This window comes from Anoplophora glabripennis, unplaced genomic scaffold, assembly GCF_000390285.2.
Source record: "Anoplophora glabripennis isolate ALB-LARVAE unplaced genomic scaffold, Agla_2.0 scaffold70, whole genome shotgun sequence".
Classification (NCBI taxonomy): Eukaryota; Metazoa; Arthropoda; class Insecta; order Coleoptera; family Cerambycidae; genus Anoplophora; species Anoplophora glabripennis.
Window position 1 is genome coordinate 800,102 of NW_019416247.1, and position 19,712 is coordinate 819,813.

At 32.6% G+C, this 19,712-nt stretch overlaps 1 protein-coding gene across 6 annotated transcripts in view; it reads right to left on the reverse strand.

Moving 5' to 3' along the window:
* The window catches only part of LOC108903694 (ABC transporter G family member 20), a 104,925-nt gene that overhangs the window by 17,175 nt on the left and 68,038 nt on the right, over nt 1-19,712 (reverse strand). Inside the window, exon 1 of one of the 6 annotated variants that reach the window (XM_018705955.1) lies at nt 13,217-13,410. The exons of 3 other annotated variants lie outside the window; for them this stretch is intronic. In XM_018705955.1, the coding sequence (XP_018561471.1) occupies nt 13,217-13,287 (71 nt within the window). In that variant the 5' untranslated portion in view covers nt 13,288-13,410. Of the gene's footprint in view, nt 1-7,168; nt 7,373-13,151; nt 13,184-13,216; nt 13,411-19,712 lie in introns of those variants that run through there. 2 more of the 6 variants (XM_018705956.1, XM_018705958.2) reach the window with 2 other exon arrangements.

A 19,712-nucleotide genomic window follows, 5' to 3' on the forward strand; every position in this document is an offset into this window, starting at 1 on the left:
TTGTAGTGTGGAACCGACAGATACAAAAATTTCGTAGTTTTTTTCTGAAAAGGTCCACAGATGAAAGTATTTTCAAAATGTGTGTACGCCACTGATGTAGGATGGGATGGTTTTTATTGCTACCCACGCCCCTATAACATTACCTTTGAGTCAGATACCATTACGTTGGTTCTCAGATATTTCTGGAAAACTATATCAAAAGAACGATCTGAAACCCTTTATCGAAGCATTGTTGAACTCAAATTGAAATTATTTAGAAGCACTACATATCAATTTTTAGAAAATCGAGATACTTTCTTTTATTTTCGAAATGTCAGATTACGAAGTTTTACGCGGAAAACCTTGGGGCATGTGATTTAGTAATCTTGGATACCTTGATCTACTCATAACCTTTATTTTACATTAAAACGTACACTATGACCTACAAATTTCGAGAAATCAAGCAATTCCCAATACATTCTTCAATCGCCCATTGCCATGGCAAAATTCAATGTGAGCTAAGTCTATCAATAAGGCATCTTATACGTGGTGAAAAATCACCTTGGACGATGTGCGTTACTTAACAGTATTGCCTGAAGTAGGACGGCCGACCTAGATCGTAACTAGACGAACGAAAATGCGTTTTGTTTAGTAATAACAAGACGCATATTTGCGAGGTGATGGCGACGAATCGAAATCAAAAGTAATTATTATGTACCGTTGATTTCTTCATGATATAAAAGAAAATAAATAACGAGCGAGGCTGTGTGGTATGGTGTATTAACTCTTTCTAATACTAGTAGAATTTGTAGATAAAACCAGCAGCATGGGTAATTTAACAATAAATAAATCAAATGATCGCACCTTGTATCCTATGTTCCTTGGTTTTGGGCCGCACGTATTAAACATAAAGTTGCATACGTATGAATATAGAATAAAAACTTTTTACTTAATGCTATTGTATGATAATATTAGTAGAATTGTAATTGCTACCGATTTCTGCAATATTAAGATAGCTCAATTAGTGATCGTGTTAATTTTGAGGTCAATGTACAAGACGAACCTTATCGATCAACGACATCCTTGGGGCATACCTTCCTTGAAAAAAAAAAGTCTGGAAACTTTCCAAAACGTTAAGGCTACGAACAAAGTATGTAGATTTGTTGTAAGATTGTCTGTATGGATTTGTATTGTGTGCAGAGTGATGTGAAATGCGTAATAATTTAGCTTGCCATTTGACAACTATTTAGAAAATACTTATGGAAAGAACTAAAATTGTAACAATGCAAATTATCAGTTTTTTGTTTGTTATGTGCATTTTTTTGAGAATTGTGCAGCTCGAATGTATAATCTTGATAAATTTTCATAAATAGTATATTGTTCTTTTAGTATAATCTGCTTAAAACGTAGTTTAAAATAAAAAATAACTAAAATTTTTGTTAGTTGTCATAATTTGAAAACTGTCAATTTTTCAGTTAACTATTCAAAGTATCAAATTCTGTAGTAAACCATACAGAATAAATTATACAAGGTGGCCACCGAGGTATCCGAGATACTTCGTATATAGTTCAGTCGGTATCTGTTTTGAAAGTAGGTTATATGGATGTTTCATATAGTAACGCTAATTTTTGTTGGAAATAGTTCTAAATATTATGTAAAATGATAATTGCGATATGCGCCCGCTGAAAAAGTTGTGCATAATTGTTAACGCAAGGCGTATTTTTCTCCCTCCTTTCATGTATAACTCGGAGAATATTGACATTAGAGAAAATAGTCAAAGGAAAAAAAGTTTCGTTTTGAGATTATCTTCAAAATAAAAGTGGTCCAAAATTTTTATGTGCATTATTGTTACTGCAATACAGTATAGACTGAAAAAAAATTGTGAAAAAAGATGTTTTTTTCTTGAATTTATTTAGGATCTTGACTTTAGAGAGTATTGCAGAAATTTTTTCATCGAAATTATTATTTTGAGCTCCCAATTTAAAAATTTTGGATTTTATCCATTTTAGCGACAATATGAATTTTTTCAAACTTTCTTCGAAAAGATACTTATAAACATTTAGAGCTGGAGCTACCATATTTGCGTATTCTTCAAACGTGATTATAGGATCAAATAGAGGAAGGATTTACGAAGAAAATCACTTTTGATCTTGTGGATAAGATGAATCGTTATCAAGATATGACAGTTCAAAGTTGAAGTAGGTTTCGGGCAAACGTACTGTACGATAACAATCAAAAGTGATTTTGATTGTTTGAAGCAAAGACTTTATAACTATGAAAATTTGTTTAAATCGGAAATGTATTTTAACTGTTCTGATGCAAAAAAGATTGATACATTTCACAGGAATCGAGCAGAGAGACAGAGAGTGTAATAATTCTGTATATTCTTAATTAACATTTGAATTGTGCGAAATCTACCCTGCCGATTTCGATGAAAAAATTTCAGCAATATTACCATATCATGAAGTACTCAGAACCATACTTTTATATGGCTGCTCGAAAGTTAAAGTCCGAAATAAATTAATGAGAAAAACATCTTTTCACGATTTTTTTTTTGATTTATACTGTATTGCAGCAACAATAAATACACATAAAAATTTAGAACCACTTTTATTTTGAAGAGAATCTCAAAACGAAACTTTTTTTTCTTTGACTATTTTCTCTAATCTTAATATTCTTCGAATTATACATGAAAGAAGGGAGAAAAATGCGCCTTTTTTAAATCTTTCTTTAAAATTTTGCGCAAACAATTATGCACAACTTTTTCAGCGGGCGCATATCGCAATTACCATTTTCAATAATATTTAGAACTATTTCCAACAAAATTTAACGTTACTATACAAAACATCCATCCCGAAACAGATACCGACTGAAGTAATATGATTTCCATGACTAATTTTAACGAAAAATGACTGTTCACTTTTCCCAAATTCCCAATGGTTCTTGAAATATCGAGGTTTGAAGTTGCCAGCCCGTATGGGTAATTGCTAAAGAATAAATTACATTGTTGTGTTGTGCTAAAAAAAATATGGTTTATTTAGTAAAAGCGTAATGACAATGTAATTATTACAGCTGCTCAATGTGATCACCGCGTTGTGCAGTGCATAACTTCGAATCTCTCGTTGCCAGTTGTATTTCTCCACATTGTTGTTCACCTCATCAAACGCTGTATAATCTTCTCAATGAATTGATCCCTGCAGTTAGGCTTTCTCATTAAGTATGTAAGCGTCCTCACATGTCCCCACATGAAAAAGTCTAGTGTGTTGAGATCCGGAGATCGCAGTGGCCAAGCAATGGGACCACCGCGATCTATTTGAATACTTTTTATTGAGGAAATTAGTGAGACCTTTTCTATAAGGGAACGAGCATCATCGTGTAAAAAGAATATCATTCTGATTTGAAGAGGAATGCCCTAAAGTAATACAGGTAGATCGTTCTTCAAAAAAGCCCGATACATCTCGCTCTTCAAATTGAAGTTGATAAAATGTAGTCCAATAACTTCATTAATAATGATTATTCCAGCCCAAACGTTTACGGGAATCTTCTCTGAAAATGAATTTCTCGAATATCATGAGGGTTTTCGATTGCCCACACATGATCGTTGTGGAAATTGTTGATTCCACCTCTTGTAAATGTAGATTCTTCACAGAAAAGGGTTCTTGAAAGGGTATGCATATGATTGAGCAATCATTCACATTCACAAAGACGAACTCTTTGGAGAAGATCCGTGGGGAGAAGTTCTCGTACCGGTTGGTAATAATAGGGATGCAGTCCGTTTTCTCACAAACTGACCACTTTGTTCAGTATGTACACATATTCTACTCGTGCTAGTACCAGGGACATTTTTGACAAGATCAAGCACTTCTGCAACATTGCATAACTTTTTTTTCATAAGTCCAGCAATCAACAATTTTTTTCTAATCCCAGCCCACTTGATAATTATTAAATTACCTATCGCAACAATGTAATTTACTCTTTAACAACTACCCATACGATCTGGCAACTTCAAATCCCAATATTTCAAGAAAAATTGGGAATTCGTGAAAAGTGAATAGAATAACTTTTGCTTAAAGTTAGTATCTCGGATACCTCGGTGGCCACCCTGCATATAAATTTATAAGTACAATATGGATTATGGGAATTTTCTCGTTTATTTTCCGAGATATAGACGAAATATATTCGTTCTCTCTGATTCTGTATCAATAATTTTAATGTCACAGGACATATCTCTGATATGAGCACTGTCATGAATATTGATTTATTTATCTTTTTTCTCGTCAATGAATATGTAATTCCATGTGATTATAATTTTAATGATATACCTGTTGTTTAGTTAATTTTTTTAACATAGAGTAACTAACAATTATCTTTTCAAACCCCTGTAAATTTTTTAGATTATATTTACCTTGACGGTCGCAGACGTGTATATTTTAAATATGTATAAATAGTTTTTCGCAAAAAAATTCTTGATTAAAAACATTTCATTATTCAAATAAAGTTAATTTACGTGTATATATTTACTAAATTAAATAATAACGAATGGAAATTGCGTACTTATTACAACAAATTTGTTATCATTTAATTAACACCAACGTGGATGACTTAATAACCTTAATGGATGATGAAACTAATTAATTTTTTTTGTTTGAATTAATAGTAATGTTTTTTTAAATACTGTTTGTACCGAAATAATGTACAGGTTGCTCTACGAAAGTCTATACTTACAGTTTGAGAGATTGTTTTGTCAATTTATGCTTCACCGTAAAAGTAAACCTTTATTTATTGTTGTACAATAGGAGCAGGATGTGAGACAAATTATGAAGGCGCTTTTTTAGTTCTTTGATAGCTGCTGGTGTGACCATAAATTCTACTTTTAAAACTTGGTTTTTGTGACCTTTAACTATTCCGCGTGGATTAGTCAAGGTGAACAAAAAATAAGAACAGTAAGAAACATTAATTAACTTTTACATAACAAAATTTGTTGTTAGTTTCACATAAAAACTGTGTGGTATGTCAGGGAAATGTGGACAATAATTATATAATGATAATGATAATGGCGGTTAAGAGGGATATGAAAATTTGAATGCTATTAGATGGCTGAAAAAAAATGTAATCGATTTGTTTTATTAATTTTATCAGGTAAGTAACAAGTGTCTTTATTAGGCTTTTATGTGAATATATCGTGTACATGTATTTGAACATGTTCTGTATGTTGCGAAATAATTTCTATCCTTATTCCGAGCGCATCCGCCAGTTTTTTGAAAAAATACATTATACCAGATGCGTTCCATTTATGAGCAACATGTTGGACACCGCAAATTCCATCAAATCTGTGTGTGAATTCGTCAAAGGTCAGCCAAAACATTAATTGGAATTCGTGGCATTGGAATTGAACGTCTCAAATTCATCAAAAAATCAGTGTAAGTGAAAGCAATAAAGGTTCGAAGCGAATCCTTTGAGTGAAATTATTGAGTCCTCAATATTGGGCATTTTGATCATTTTACTAATTTGTGATTATATTTAAACTAAAACTGAGTACTTTCACTCAAATATAGGTACTCCTTAAATAAATTCTTCACGTAAACTCGTATTTGGTTCACTTGCACCTAAATCAGAGTAAATGTCCTCACTACTGAGTGATCCCGCCCTTTTTATATCCAGATGCTTCGTTTTTGTCTGTTCCCATCGTCCCATTAGGTTATCTGGTGGCCGTGGCGTGGTGGATGGCAGTATGGCGTATGGTGTGCTTTGGAGTTGAACAAATATCTGTTTATCTGGTTATTCTAGTGAAAATTGTATTTAAATTTATATCTCGATTAATATTTGGTTAAATAAACGGATAGTTAAATTGTTATCTATAATTACGTATTTGTATCGTACAATGTAAGTTATGGCAATTTATTTATCCGATCAGTGAACCAATCGAGACCTAAATTATTATCTCTAAAATAAATCTGTGTTGAAACCACCATGACTGTTTAGTAGTTTATGAGAATGATATTTAAATTAAAATTTAAAGCCAGAATATCGCGCAGAAGAAAGTTTGTTGCACGATAATGCGCATCGATCGACACTTGTTATCGATTTTCTTTATACAAATCGCGTGTTTACTGTCAACCACTCCCCGTATTCTCCTGATTTGATACCGTGCGATTTTTACCTCTTCCGAAAAATGCATTTGTCGATGAAAGGAAAGTGTTTTGTGGACATCCAAGCTTGTACCGACATCCTGAAGGACATCCTGGCTGACCATATAAAACACTCATTCGACATGCGCTTAGACCAAGCAAATCGGTGTATTGTCGGAAGGGGACTATTTTGAATAAAATAATTCGGTTTTGCCAAAAAAAAAAAATTATTCTTATTTTTAACAGGTCCTGTTTAGTTTGAAACGCACCTTATAATATTAATACCATATTTTAAACAGTACACTTCTAACAGAGTTCACTTCATTATTTTTTTGACTAATATAAAAAAATTTAAATCTAATTATTTAAAGATTTAAAAATAGGTAGAATAACGCCTTGAATAAGAAGTAGCTTACAGGCAGTCGAATTTTGTTTATAGGATATTTTTATTTTATACGGGGTGACTCGAAATAATGTATCATACACTCTACTACTTAGGGATTGTCATCCATTGTTTTCAAGATACTGCGCATTATTTTTTATTTGGTAATGTTTTGTGTGGCTCTAAGTAGTCCGATTTGTTTTTTAAATAAGTTGTACGAGAGCTTATTGTACCGCAAACCCGCAATATTTTAATTTTACACACAAAATGTTTCTTCGCTTCTATTTCGAGAAAAAATCAATAATTATACAGATATTTATACTCCTAAGCTCTCTTTTCTTCTGGTAGATACGTAATTTTGTTGTAATATACGCAAAACAAACGTAAATATTGCGACTTAGATCTAAGTGGATGAATAGTCATCTTAGGTCTATCATCCCTAGCCACTTTAAAGGAACAGTATTAACCGACAATTTCTTAAAATTAATTTACCAAAATTTGTCCAAAAAAATTTTACCAAAATTTGTGTTTGTCCTTGTGAAAATATTTTTTTATAGTTTAAAAAATTGAAAATGTCGGTATTTGAACAAAACAAAACTTGGAGGAATAGTACTATATTAGCAAAATTCTTGGAAACACAATGAAAACTTTATATAGGTGTACATACATCAATATTTACCCAATTTTTTAAAGAATGAACCAAGGGCACCACAATCTTCGAGTTTTCTATCACAAAAACTAACTCCAAGCACGATGTGATACTTTAGACAGCAGAACCTTCCATCAACCACACATCTTCGATGACAGACACACCACGCGGGTCAATGGCATCATCTTCACCACCAAACAACGTCAACACGTATAAAAATGAGTATTATCTTGACCACGACGTGGCCACTTTAACCGCTACGACAATACTGAATATGTATTCAAGAGGAGGCGATGGGTTCCACATTTGTTACTGTAATTAACAAATTCTTTTGGCGTCCCATGTCCAACCTTGAGCTTTATTTGTTGTACCTCTGACGGGAAAGCTAATCGCACTCGCAGTCATTAAGCAAGCGAAATTCGATGTTGGACCCTTGGTGGCGACGAAACGCGTAATTACGTAACGCCAACCACGAATCGAAGCCTCGATTTGGCTGTGGATTTTATATTGACATACTATTCAAATTAGAACGACACTTGTTGATTGCAGAACAGTACTTCATTGGTTATACAAAAGATATGTTTGAAGAAAGTCGATTATGCTAAGTCTATATACAGGGTGTAATTTAATTAGCCCCACGGATTGTACTTTTAAAAATAAGAATAAAGTTCTAACAATAATAGGTCCGAAAATGGTTCCAAGGGAGATACCCCTTTTTGAATTTTTGAAGAGTACACTGTAAAAAAATCGGTGTGAGTGAAAGCAGTAAAGGTTCGGAGTGAATCCATTGGGTACATTTTCACTCAATATTGGGCATTTAGATCATTTTACTCATTTATGATTATACAGGGTGTTAATGAATAGGTGTTACAAACGGATATGGTATGTAAAAAATCCAAAAATAAGTGCAGTTTACTTAATAAACACATGTCCTAAAGTGGCTCATTTTCGAGATACAGGGCGTTGAAATTTAAAAATAATAAACTATTTTTTCCTGTAGCTCCGGTATTAGTTAATATTTCTTTATCAAACTCAACAGACAGATTTACTAGCTTAAAGGATGCATAAATATGGCAGAAACCATTTATTGGCTTCTTCCAGTGGCGTGCGATAGGTGTCGTTTCAGCTTTTATCCCCCCTAAATTGTGCGGCACTGTACAAATATTAGTTTTTCGTATGTTTTTGAATTTGCTAGTATTTTTTACGTAAATAATGTATACTTGTTAGACTTCCATAAAATGAGTAATTATCAAGTTATTAACATTTACATTACTGAGGTCACCTTATGCTCCAAAAACCAAAAATTTTTAAAAAGTGACATGTTGAGTAAATTTTTCACGAAATTGTTTAGTAAATGCATACATGTGTCGCTTTTTCTTTTTGAGATACAAAACATTCAAGGTTTCCGTATTCCTCAAGCAAGTTTAAAATGTTGGAAAAAAAACATTTGCCGTTGACATTACTTGTATTTTAATGTCAAATTATTTTCGATTGTGAAACGAGGCAGTTTTTAATTATTATTGTTATTTTAGTGTAAAGTTTAGTTTGTAAGTTTTAATTATTAGATAGATATCTTTATCCATTCGTTTAAAACATTCATACATCATGAATGAATATACTTCTGCTGATTATGCAAACATGATATTAATGTACGGTCAAGCGCGTTGTAATGGCAGGGCTGCCCGTCGGTTATACTCAATCCGATTTCCAAATCGTCCAACCCCTTCACATAAGATATTTGGAAGAGTGTTTCGCAGGTTGCAGGAAACAGGAACTTTTACAACAAATAGGGTTAACTGCGGGGTAAGGAGAAACCGCAGAACGATAAGGTTCGAAGAAGAAGTTCTTAATAGGATAGAAGAAAACCAATCCACCAGCAGTCGAAGTATTGCTCAGAATATGCATGTAAACCATGTAAGCGTTTGGCAAGTTTTACGCGAGCAACAGCTTCACGCTTATCATATACAAAAGGTTCAAGCTTTAACTCCCGCCGACTTTCAGCCACGACTAAACTTTTGCCATTGGTTTCTTCAACAGTGTCAGTTGCAAGCAAATTTTCCGCGGTTTGTGCTTTTTACAGACGAAGCATCCTTCACACGAGAAGGGATCTTTAATTCTCGCAACAACCATGTCTGGGCTGAAGAAAACCCTCACACCATTCGCTCCACTAGATTTCAGCAGAAGTTTGGCGTCAATGTCTGGGCTGGTATAATTGACGGGCGCTTAATTGGTCCGCACCTTCTTCCAAATCGTCTTACAGGTCCTATTTATTTAACGTTCCTACAACAAGTACTTCCAGAATTATTAGAAAATGTGCCATTAAACATTCGACAGGAAATGTGGCTGCAGCATGATGGTGCGCCAGCGCACTTTTCGCTTGTTGTCCGAGATCACCTTAATCAACAATTCGGTGTAAGATGGATTGGCCGTGGATTACCTATGGCGTGGCCACCACGTTCCCCAGACATGACCCCGCTTGACTTTTATTTGTGGGGCCATATGAAGAGTCTAGTTTATGAAACTCCTGTTGAGTCAGAAGAAGATTTGGTAGCACGCATTCTAGCTGCAGCGCAGGAGATCGAAACGACGCCTGGCACTTTTGACCGAATGTACACAAATATGCTTCGAAGAATTAACGCTTGTATCGCTACTGGTGGCCGTAATTTTGAGCATTTACTGTAATTTTTTTGTGCAAAATAAAAATACCTTTTAAACAACTTTAACTTTTTGTATCTCGAAAACTAGCATAGCATAGAAAAACATAGTTTTTGGAGCATAAGGTGACCTCAGTAATGTAAATGTTAATAACTTGATAATACTCATTTTATGGAAGTCTAACAAGTATACATTATTTACGTAAAAAATACTAGCAAATTCAAAAACATACGAAAAACTAATATTTGTACAGTGCCGCACAATTTAGGGGGGATAAAAGGTGAAACGACACCTATCGCACGCCACTAGAAGAAGCCAATAAATGGTTTCTGCCTTATTTATGCATCCTTTAAGCTAGTAAATCTGTCTGTTGAGTTTGATAAAGAAATATTAATTAATACCGGAGCTACAGGAAAAAATAGTTTATTATTTTTAAATTTAAACGCCCTGTATGTCGAAAATGAGCCGCTTTAGGACATATGTTTATTAAGTAAACTGCACTTAATTTTGGATTTTATACATACCATATCCGTTTGTAACACCTATTCATTAACACCTTGTATTTAAACTAAAACTGAGTACTTTCACTCAAATATAGGTACTCCTTAAATAAATTCTTCTCGTAAAGTCGTATTTGGTGCACTTCTACCTAAATCAGGGTAAATGTCCTCATTACTGAGTGAGTTTAAAACTTATATTGATTTCCAGTAATTTGAATGGCACCGTGAAGATGGCACCACTTACATCGTGCTTCTGTAATCTCGACCATAGTTGATAGAGGCCCGTTAGATGCTCCAGAAAAGCGTGATCGCCAGGAGAACAGGCCTTAGCCGACGGCGGTGGGTCTCGGCTGGTGGGTCTAAGCCAGGACAGAAGAAGACCCGCGAAATGAATTAATTTCAACACTGTATATCCTAATTAATAATTTGAGTGATTAATTTTTCCACTCAATATTTAGTTAATTAAAAATCAAGTCTGAGTAAAAAATACTCTAAACTCTAAATTGGTTTTATATACTCAGAATAGAGTCACAAGTCACTCAATTGATAGCTAGCAGTGACTCGGATTTGAGTAAAACTCACTCATTTCTAATGCAATTTCACTCAGTTGTACTCATATCATAACAGAGTGAAAATTTCACTCAATCGAGTGTGGACGGAAATTGATACATTATTGAGTAAAACTGAGTGAAATTTGAGTGAAATTTTTTTACAATGTAAATTTTGTTTCGCTTAGTGCGACACTAGCTATGCTTTCATATGTCTACAGATTAGTAGGTCGCTCTCTGCCAGTAGGTACGAAGCGATGTATATGTTTGACAGTTCTTTTACCTCGTAAAATAACAGCTGGAAACACACTGTACAAATATTGCGTCACATTTGGATGGTATAATATTGATAATATACACTAATGGAGTTGTAGTGTTTTTCTAGAAAGCTCAATGTGTATTTTTACATGTCAAATTTCAAGGTGAACGACGTCGGAACAAGTGACTTTTTAATTGCACATTAAGTTTTACAGTAGATTAAAGTACAGTGGTACTAATTTGCACATATAATATTAAAATATATGGTGTACAATTTTGTGCATTTCCATAAAGTTGTCGCTCAAATTCCACTTGTAACATTTATTAAAACACATTGGTAGCACCAGAGAAAGTTATTATTTTTAGTACAAGGAATGAAATAATTTTTTGCTTAAAATTTTATTGCACCTCTCTAATTTAACTCTCTCAAATCGAAAATTTCATATACCTTTCACAACATGTTTTATGATAAGGTGCAAAAACTTTAGCTTATTAGTGGTTGAAATTTTCAGTTCTATAATCGAGAATATAGATAGACCTGGAATGACATTTCATATTCATAAATTATATATTTTACAGCCTATACAGGCTGTTACAAATTCGCTACTAATAGTTTAAATAACTAGATGGATTTCACAGGGTCTAACGACACTTACAGTGTACGATAATTCAGTAAACAAAGAAATCTAAATAAAAAATTTAGATAAATTTGGAACGAATAAAGGCTAAAATTAAACAAAAACGGATTTCCAAAATTTCGTTTTTTTTTTTCAAATATTTCTAAAACTAATCATGTTAGCCTTGATTTTTTAGAGGCATAATGTTGGTCCCCTGATTACGCAACTTTGCCCCCATTTAAGCTATGGTTTGTTAAAGCTGTAGGCGACGCAAAGCAGACAGTCAGTTGTGCGCGTCGGACTTACGCTGAAATCTAGAACACAGGAAGATGCGTAGCCGGTTTGTTAGATTCTGCTCAGGTGGACTCACGGTAGGCAGAAAATTTTGTGCGTCGTCAGTTCAGTCGAAATCAAATTTGATTTGATTTCAACGCAGTCGTTCAGTTGAGCTCACGGCATACAGTGCTAAAAAGCGTTTATTTTTAACGAATTTTAAAATGGCAACCAAGTTTTCACCAAAGGAAGACGAGAAATTAATCGATCTCGTACGAGAACATCCCCCATTGTATACCATTCCTTCCAAATGTCTATTAGAAAACATTGATCTTCACTTTTATTTTGACAACGACTAATTAAATTCAAAAGATCTTTTTCATGTTCTTCCTCAATAAGTATTGTCACCAAAAAATGTTTAGCCATGTCATGATAAAAATAATTTTTGCCACAGTAATAATAAATATTTTCGTCTGCATTTACCAGCATACAATCAGAAACACTAAATCTAACAAAACACTATCCCTTCAAAACCGATAAAGTTGAACGCTACAGATTCAGCTAACAGCGTATGTCGTCTGCGACGCACAGTTCTAACAAACCAAAGCTTTAAGCTACTTCGTACCTGTAGTGAGAAACGAATTTGTAACAGCCTGTATATGGTACGAAAATTCAACTATATTGGTAAAAATTGCATCAGAATTTTAATTTTTTTTTTTGGTTATACATGATGTAAATTAGGCACGGTAACAAACATTGAGAGATTCTTTGAGTGATTTCAAGCCAAAATTATTTGAAAAATAATTTTATTTGGGAAAAAAACCATTGGCGTACCATTTTTTTCTTCTTTCTAAAAATATCAATATCAGTGCTCATACGCACGCCACTGCTATAGCTAAAAATTATTTTTGCATTGAAAACGCCTTTATTAACTATCACTACGTATTAAATATCACTGAAATATCTCAAACAATTTCGAAAATATTAATTAATTCCCTTATTTTTCCTAAAATTTTAACTCCCCGTATTTTCACAATGGAACATTTTTGGACCATAGTTTATAAGGTATCATTAATTTTCCATGTAGCCTTAAATATTCATTAAGGAACACCCTGTATATACGTTTTTATAATGAATATTAGTAAGTTTATTAGCAACGCACTCTGTTAAAGAACTCATTTCCAAATAGCGTCAGTTTCGATGTAGCAATAACTCATCAGTTCTTACATAGCTGAGCTCCACTGATGTAATCCTAATAATCTGTATACCACGTTGAAGATACCACTCCAGTTCCACATTTACTAAACTAATTCCAACACACACACACACACACACACTCACACAAAAAATGATTTGAACGGAAATTAAATCGACATCACGCGTTTCAGCAACTATCAGTTATGAGAAAAACGCGACACTTACCCGCACTTCAAATACAGAATAAATGAATTAGCCTAATAACTTTCTGTAATTATATAGGTACACGAATTGGTAATTAATTTTATATGTCGCCTTCTATGATAATGGTAATTGTATTATTCGTTAATGATGTTGCCATTTACTTTATTTTTTACAGAATTCTAATATGGGTAGTAATTTATTAAAATGCCTTCAACTTTGGAACTAGTACCGTATATTTTCTTCGCTCTTATATCGACTTTTTTAGCCTGTACGAATATTTTAAATTTATCTGTAACAAAAACCGAACGTTTGTGGGGTCCTTTACCGACTTTTGAAACTTTGTTCTTTAAAACCGTATAGATCAAAGCTAGATATAGGAAACTTTTGCTGGTAAGTGGCAATACACGTTGTAATAGCAGAAACAGGGTAAATCTATGGTCAAGTCGTGTGCCGCTCTGTGCTCACGATACACAATGATACTGACTGCCAAGAAAACATGTGCCACACACAAACAACAACGTACAACCACATGTACAACCAACGTCCCTCAGCAAATACTGGTATTATATATCGGCACGCAAGGCTGTCAGGGCAGAGATTAGATACGTATCGAATAAATTGATCGATGCGAAGCTTCAGATCGGAGGCATGTTATTTTACAATGACGTGGATAGTGGGGATTACTAAAATGGGAAGTAGTTGATGGCTATTTTAGATATGCGCCTGTGACTTTGGTAAATATTGAATGGTCATTTTTCATTTTTGAAATGGATATTTCGCTGGAGACGAGTGGCCGCGGAATACTTAGGACAACTGTTAATTATTTTCTACAATCGTTTTCCTTATGAGCAGAAAATTATTATTTTGTTAACTTTTGGTGGTACTTATTATGACTATATCTATATATTTTATAGTAAGTTCCGTATGAAACATTTGGTATAGAAAAATAGACACTGCTCCTTTTTGTTCCATTATTATGCAAATGCATACAGGGTGTCCAATAAGGACATGATGAAAAAGGTACTGCGACATTCTTTGGCTCAAAAGAAGACGATCTGACCTAACTTCCATTAATAAAAAATGTAGGTAAAGATTGCAGTTATAAGGCAAGGGTTATGTCACTTTTTGTTTGAATAAAATTACAAAAAAGGGAACCCGGCCGACGACAACCAACTCTGTACCATATTGCAGCCGCCCTAACATTTCCGATCTCTAATCACAGTATTGTAAAAATATGTTGTTGATGTAAAGGTATATATACCAATTACATAAAGATCGAATCTGATAAACATCTAATGAAAATGGAGAGAAAACAGATATAAATCTTCCATCTCGAGATGCTAACATCAACTTTTCCTCTAGCCATGGACTTTCTCGTAACCATATCCACAATTGCGCAACCGTAACCCATGTAACAGAAATGAATAACTTTTACATTATTATTGCTTGCCTCACATTTATAACTCATCGGAAGTGGTATTTACACATTTTCATAATTAATATTGCAAATAGTATAGGCTTAATAACCCATTACTTCTTATGTCTATGAAAAATAAAGAAGTATATAATATAAACAGGTAATAAATAAAGTTAGCTTATTATTATGAAAGTAGAAATCTGTTTTCAATTCAAGCACTACAGTTTTTAGTAAAATGTTGATAAACATTCATATCACTTTTACTATTATTTTCATTTCAGTACCTATTTAATATTCGTGTTAAAAAGGGCACACTGTATAAATCTTGTTTAAAGGTGCCTTAAGGTATATTTCTGAGCCTCTTCTATTCAGTTATCTTGTTAATGATTGTCACAGGTACTTATAACTTTTTCCACCTACGGTCGAATAATATCTTAAATAGAAATGGATTCTTAGCGCAATGGAAAAATGAAATGTCGATGAACCAACACAATATTTTTTTTTATTGTCTTGTTCTTGTCATAAAATGAATTGTATTAAAGTATTGTTTGTGTAAACTCATACTTCTTCCTGTATGATATAATCGAGTGTGTATTTTCTGTGAATAATACTGGTAATTACTGTAACTACTAAAACAGAACGTAAGCAAATCACCAAACGCGTTTTTTTTTTATTTGCAGGTCATTGTTGTGCCTTTCACTTTTTGCATTCGAATTCGTAGAGAGAAAATAGATTTTAGAACAAGATAAGGACATATATCCGAGCATATATCACAATAGATACGGGTTTAATAGTAGCAATTAGTTTTCCTTTTTTTTTTTTGTATGTCATGAATTTTCAGCACGAAATTCTCGATTACAAGATAGCTAATTTGTTGCCATAAAGTAAAAACTATGTTGAAAAAGAAGACAAAGCCAAATTACCAAAAATTTCGCATTCACGATGACAGAGATTGTTTCGTTTATAATTTTGTCGATTTTAGATATGCACTGGAGCTTGAAATGTAATGTACAAATTTTAAACAGAAAATAAATAATTAATCATTACTGGTTGTTGAAAGAAAATTATCCAAATTTGTAAGATACCGCTCAAACCTATGGCTTGTGCCAAGGACAACCTTAATAAACTTAATGGTTACTTATCAATAAAACCGATTTGTTGCTACAAATTATTCAAATTATCGCAATTACCTACAGTCGATACATTTTAAGCAAGACATTTCCTTTGATAGCAACCTTGAGTTGACATTTTGTTAAAATTGTAATATGAACGTGTCTCAATGCTGATGTATTAAGATTTAATTGCATTTTACTTTTATTAGACCTATGATTACATGGACGTTGAAAATTTGCAGTTACATAATACAAATTGAAACATGGATTGTCGATAATATTGTCCCGATTTAATTCAAGTGGAAATATGTCGTCAGATTTTCCAAATTATTTATAAAGCTGTTCTTATTCTGAATGTCAAATAGGTATATAATAAACATTTTGCGAGAAAAAAATGGAAACATTCCGTTAAGATAATGACGCAGTGTTACCTAGCACTGTAGTATAGTATTAGCGGAAGACTTTTGGGAACTTTCCAATACATTATAATTTTTTTCATGTCTTCAGTCGACGTATATTTCAAGTGGTATTTCCAATTTAAGATATATTATAGTAATCATTACTGTTCCAGTCAGAGGCGTAACTGAAGTGTGACTAAATTTATGTACGCTTTAGTTGGATGCTGTTTCAGTCCTTGGAAGAATTTCTATGTGTACGCCACTGATTTTGGTACCTGTGCATCACTTGCCTAAATGGAGATAAACAGAGATCAACGGTATCCCATTTGGAATAAACAAATGTATTCACAGGAAATCTGCACTATTTTTAATTTATATCAACCAAATTTTTTTTTTCTGTCACGTATTAATTTTTTTTTACCTTTCCTCTAATGTCAACGTTTAGTGAGATATAGAATATGTTTCTAGAAAACAACAGTTAGAGCCTAAATATCTCAGTAGGTATTTACATTTTATATAAATTGTAAAAAAATTACCATTACCATCAATAAACGAGGAATTAGATTATATTAGAATATCTCCAAATACTTAGCGCTCTGTAAGTGATAATTACGGTAAAAAAATGAACTAGAACGATGCGTTTTTTACAGCAAATAAGTATTGTTGTACAAAACATCTGTAAAGTTTCTATAAACAAAATAAATGGCAGAAAACTAAATATTGTTTCAGATATTCTTAATTACATCTATGCTGTAAGTAAGAAATTCATCTTCCGCTACTCCAAAAACTGTCTTAAGTAAATTTCATTGAAATACTTTAAAAAAAATTAAATTTAAAAAATATTAAATATTAAATGTTTGAAGAATCAAAAGTTAATTTAATTCATTTTCTAAGGAAATTACCCTTAAAACATGTCAATTTGCTTCCGGACACCCAGTATACAAGAGAGGTTTAAAATCCCCTTTCCCTGTTTCACCGTTAGTTTGTTTTAAAAATATATGTAAAAATACTCGTAAATACTATTTTACTACATTTATATATTGGTGAAAAAAATAATATATTCTTATGTAAATTATATGTAATCTTGTAATTATAAAAATTGACGAATCGCATCTGTAATCGAAAACATATTTAGTAATTTTTTTCTCGGGATTGCTGGAAATTTAATATACTTGCCTCATTTTTACTTTCCATAATCATTAAAACTGAAGCCATAATTTTATGTTTCTTCATTCAGAGCAAGTATTACCAATAGGAACTTATATAAATTAAGATACAGACAGTGCAATTACCAAAAATGATATTTTTTAATGGTGTTACGTTATCTGCTTTGCTTCCAAAATTGGATAAATTATTTCTCAAATCTAAATAAATATAGTAGTAGGTAACCTACTTACAAGTTACAATGAATAATTCATGAAGATTTAAACAGAATTTAGAAAGCAAGAGCAAATAGTGGTGTCCAAAAATGCACCGCTCAACCGTGTCTAATAGATTATGTAAGACAAATTTGTTACTTGCTGTTTGAAATCTTTAAAATTAGTAACGTTTACAAAGCGCCCCATCTATATAACTCAAATCTGGAAGTAAAGATGGCCAGTGCAAATGTACATTTGATTTTCTTGTGTCTACTTTGAAAACTATCTAATAAATAATAATATTTTTAGGAATGTCGTAGCAAACAGAATTGTTTCGTTTATTTATTGCTTATATTTAATAAATATATATAGTATGAGTCACGTAAACGGTGTTATAAAATTACTTGTGTATATAAACCAATTTGTTTATAAAATACTAGCGGCCCGTCCCGGCTTCGCACGGGTGGACATTTTTTTTAAACAGTTTGGTATATAAAAAATATAGCCTATATTACTCAGGGGTAATGTAGCATTGTAATGGTGAAAGAATGATAGAAATCCGTCCAGTAGTTTTTGAGTTTATTCGTAACAAACATACATACATATAAAAATACAAACCTTTCCTCTTTATAATATTAGTATAGATTACTTATTAGTGAAGACAAAAATATTTAACGACCTTTTAAAATTCATAACCAAATCCAGATATGTTTACCGAATATTTGAATTGAAATTAAATTAAGTAAATTCGTTGCATACACCAGTCACGGAGGTTATTTATAACAGGTGGCTCCTATGGTGTAATCCGCAAAATTTTCCTTTATATTTCAGAATTAATGAATATAAATTTTGAAATAAATAACTAAAAAGGATTGTTGTTTACTTAATATTATTATCTAGTTTTTTAGACCAGTTAAACATTTTCTCTTTTTATTTTAATTGATGCCAAATATGTAAATAAAACTATGGAATGCGACAAAAAAGTTGTAAAGTCGACTAACTTCGCTAATTCTAAAAAAGGTGAGAAAATAAAAAAATATACAGGCTGTTACAAATGAAGAATGACCACTTTTTGCCCTCTATCGAATGGCATAATCAATTTTTATATGCAACGTTTCGTCTCTCCAGGACCATCATCAACTTCATTTTTTTAAACACGACCCTAGAAATTTTATTACAGTTTTTTGCACACCTTCATGACCCCCAATACTGTTCTGCTTCAGTCCGAACCAGATTCAGATGTTTTGTCTGGAAAATTTCATCTTCAGTGTATTCGTTCCAATTTTTTCTATAACCAAAACGCCAACTGAATATTATTCTTTAAAAAAATTCAGTAAATGTTCAAAAACAATTTCGTTTTGGCAAAGAAGAAGTTATGAAGATCAGCGTAATATTATCGGAATCCATTATATCTGTAACCGCAACTGTGAAAGGGCATGTCAGATGTATTTGTATGAATATCCTGAAAAAAATAGATCGGAATTTGTTTGAATTTTGAGCACTCGAGAAGCCTAGAAATAACTATGGACAAGAGAACAAAACTCTAATAATGTTTTATTTTAATGCGTGGTGGTAATAGTTTAAATAACTAGATGGATTTCACAGGGTCTAGCGACACTTACAGTGTACGATAATTCAATACACAAAGAAATCTAAATAAAAAATTTAGATAAATTTGGAACTAATACACTGAAGATGAATTTTTCGAGACAAAACGTCTGAATCTGATTCGGACTGAGGCAGAACAGTATTGGGGGTCATGAAGGTGTGCAAAAAACTGTAATAAAATTTCTAGGGTCGTATTTAAAAAAATGAAGTTGATGATGGTCCTGGAGAGACGAAACGTTACATATAAAAATTGATTATGCCATTCGATAGAGGGCAAAAAGTGGCTATGAGAAAGTGTTCTTCTTTTTTCAATATCACCTCAAACAAGGCTGAAATGAAACAAAAACGGATTTCCAAAATTTCGTTTTTTTTCAAATATTTCGAAAACTAATCATGTTAGCCTTGATTTTTTAGAGGCATAATGTTGGT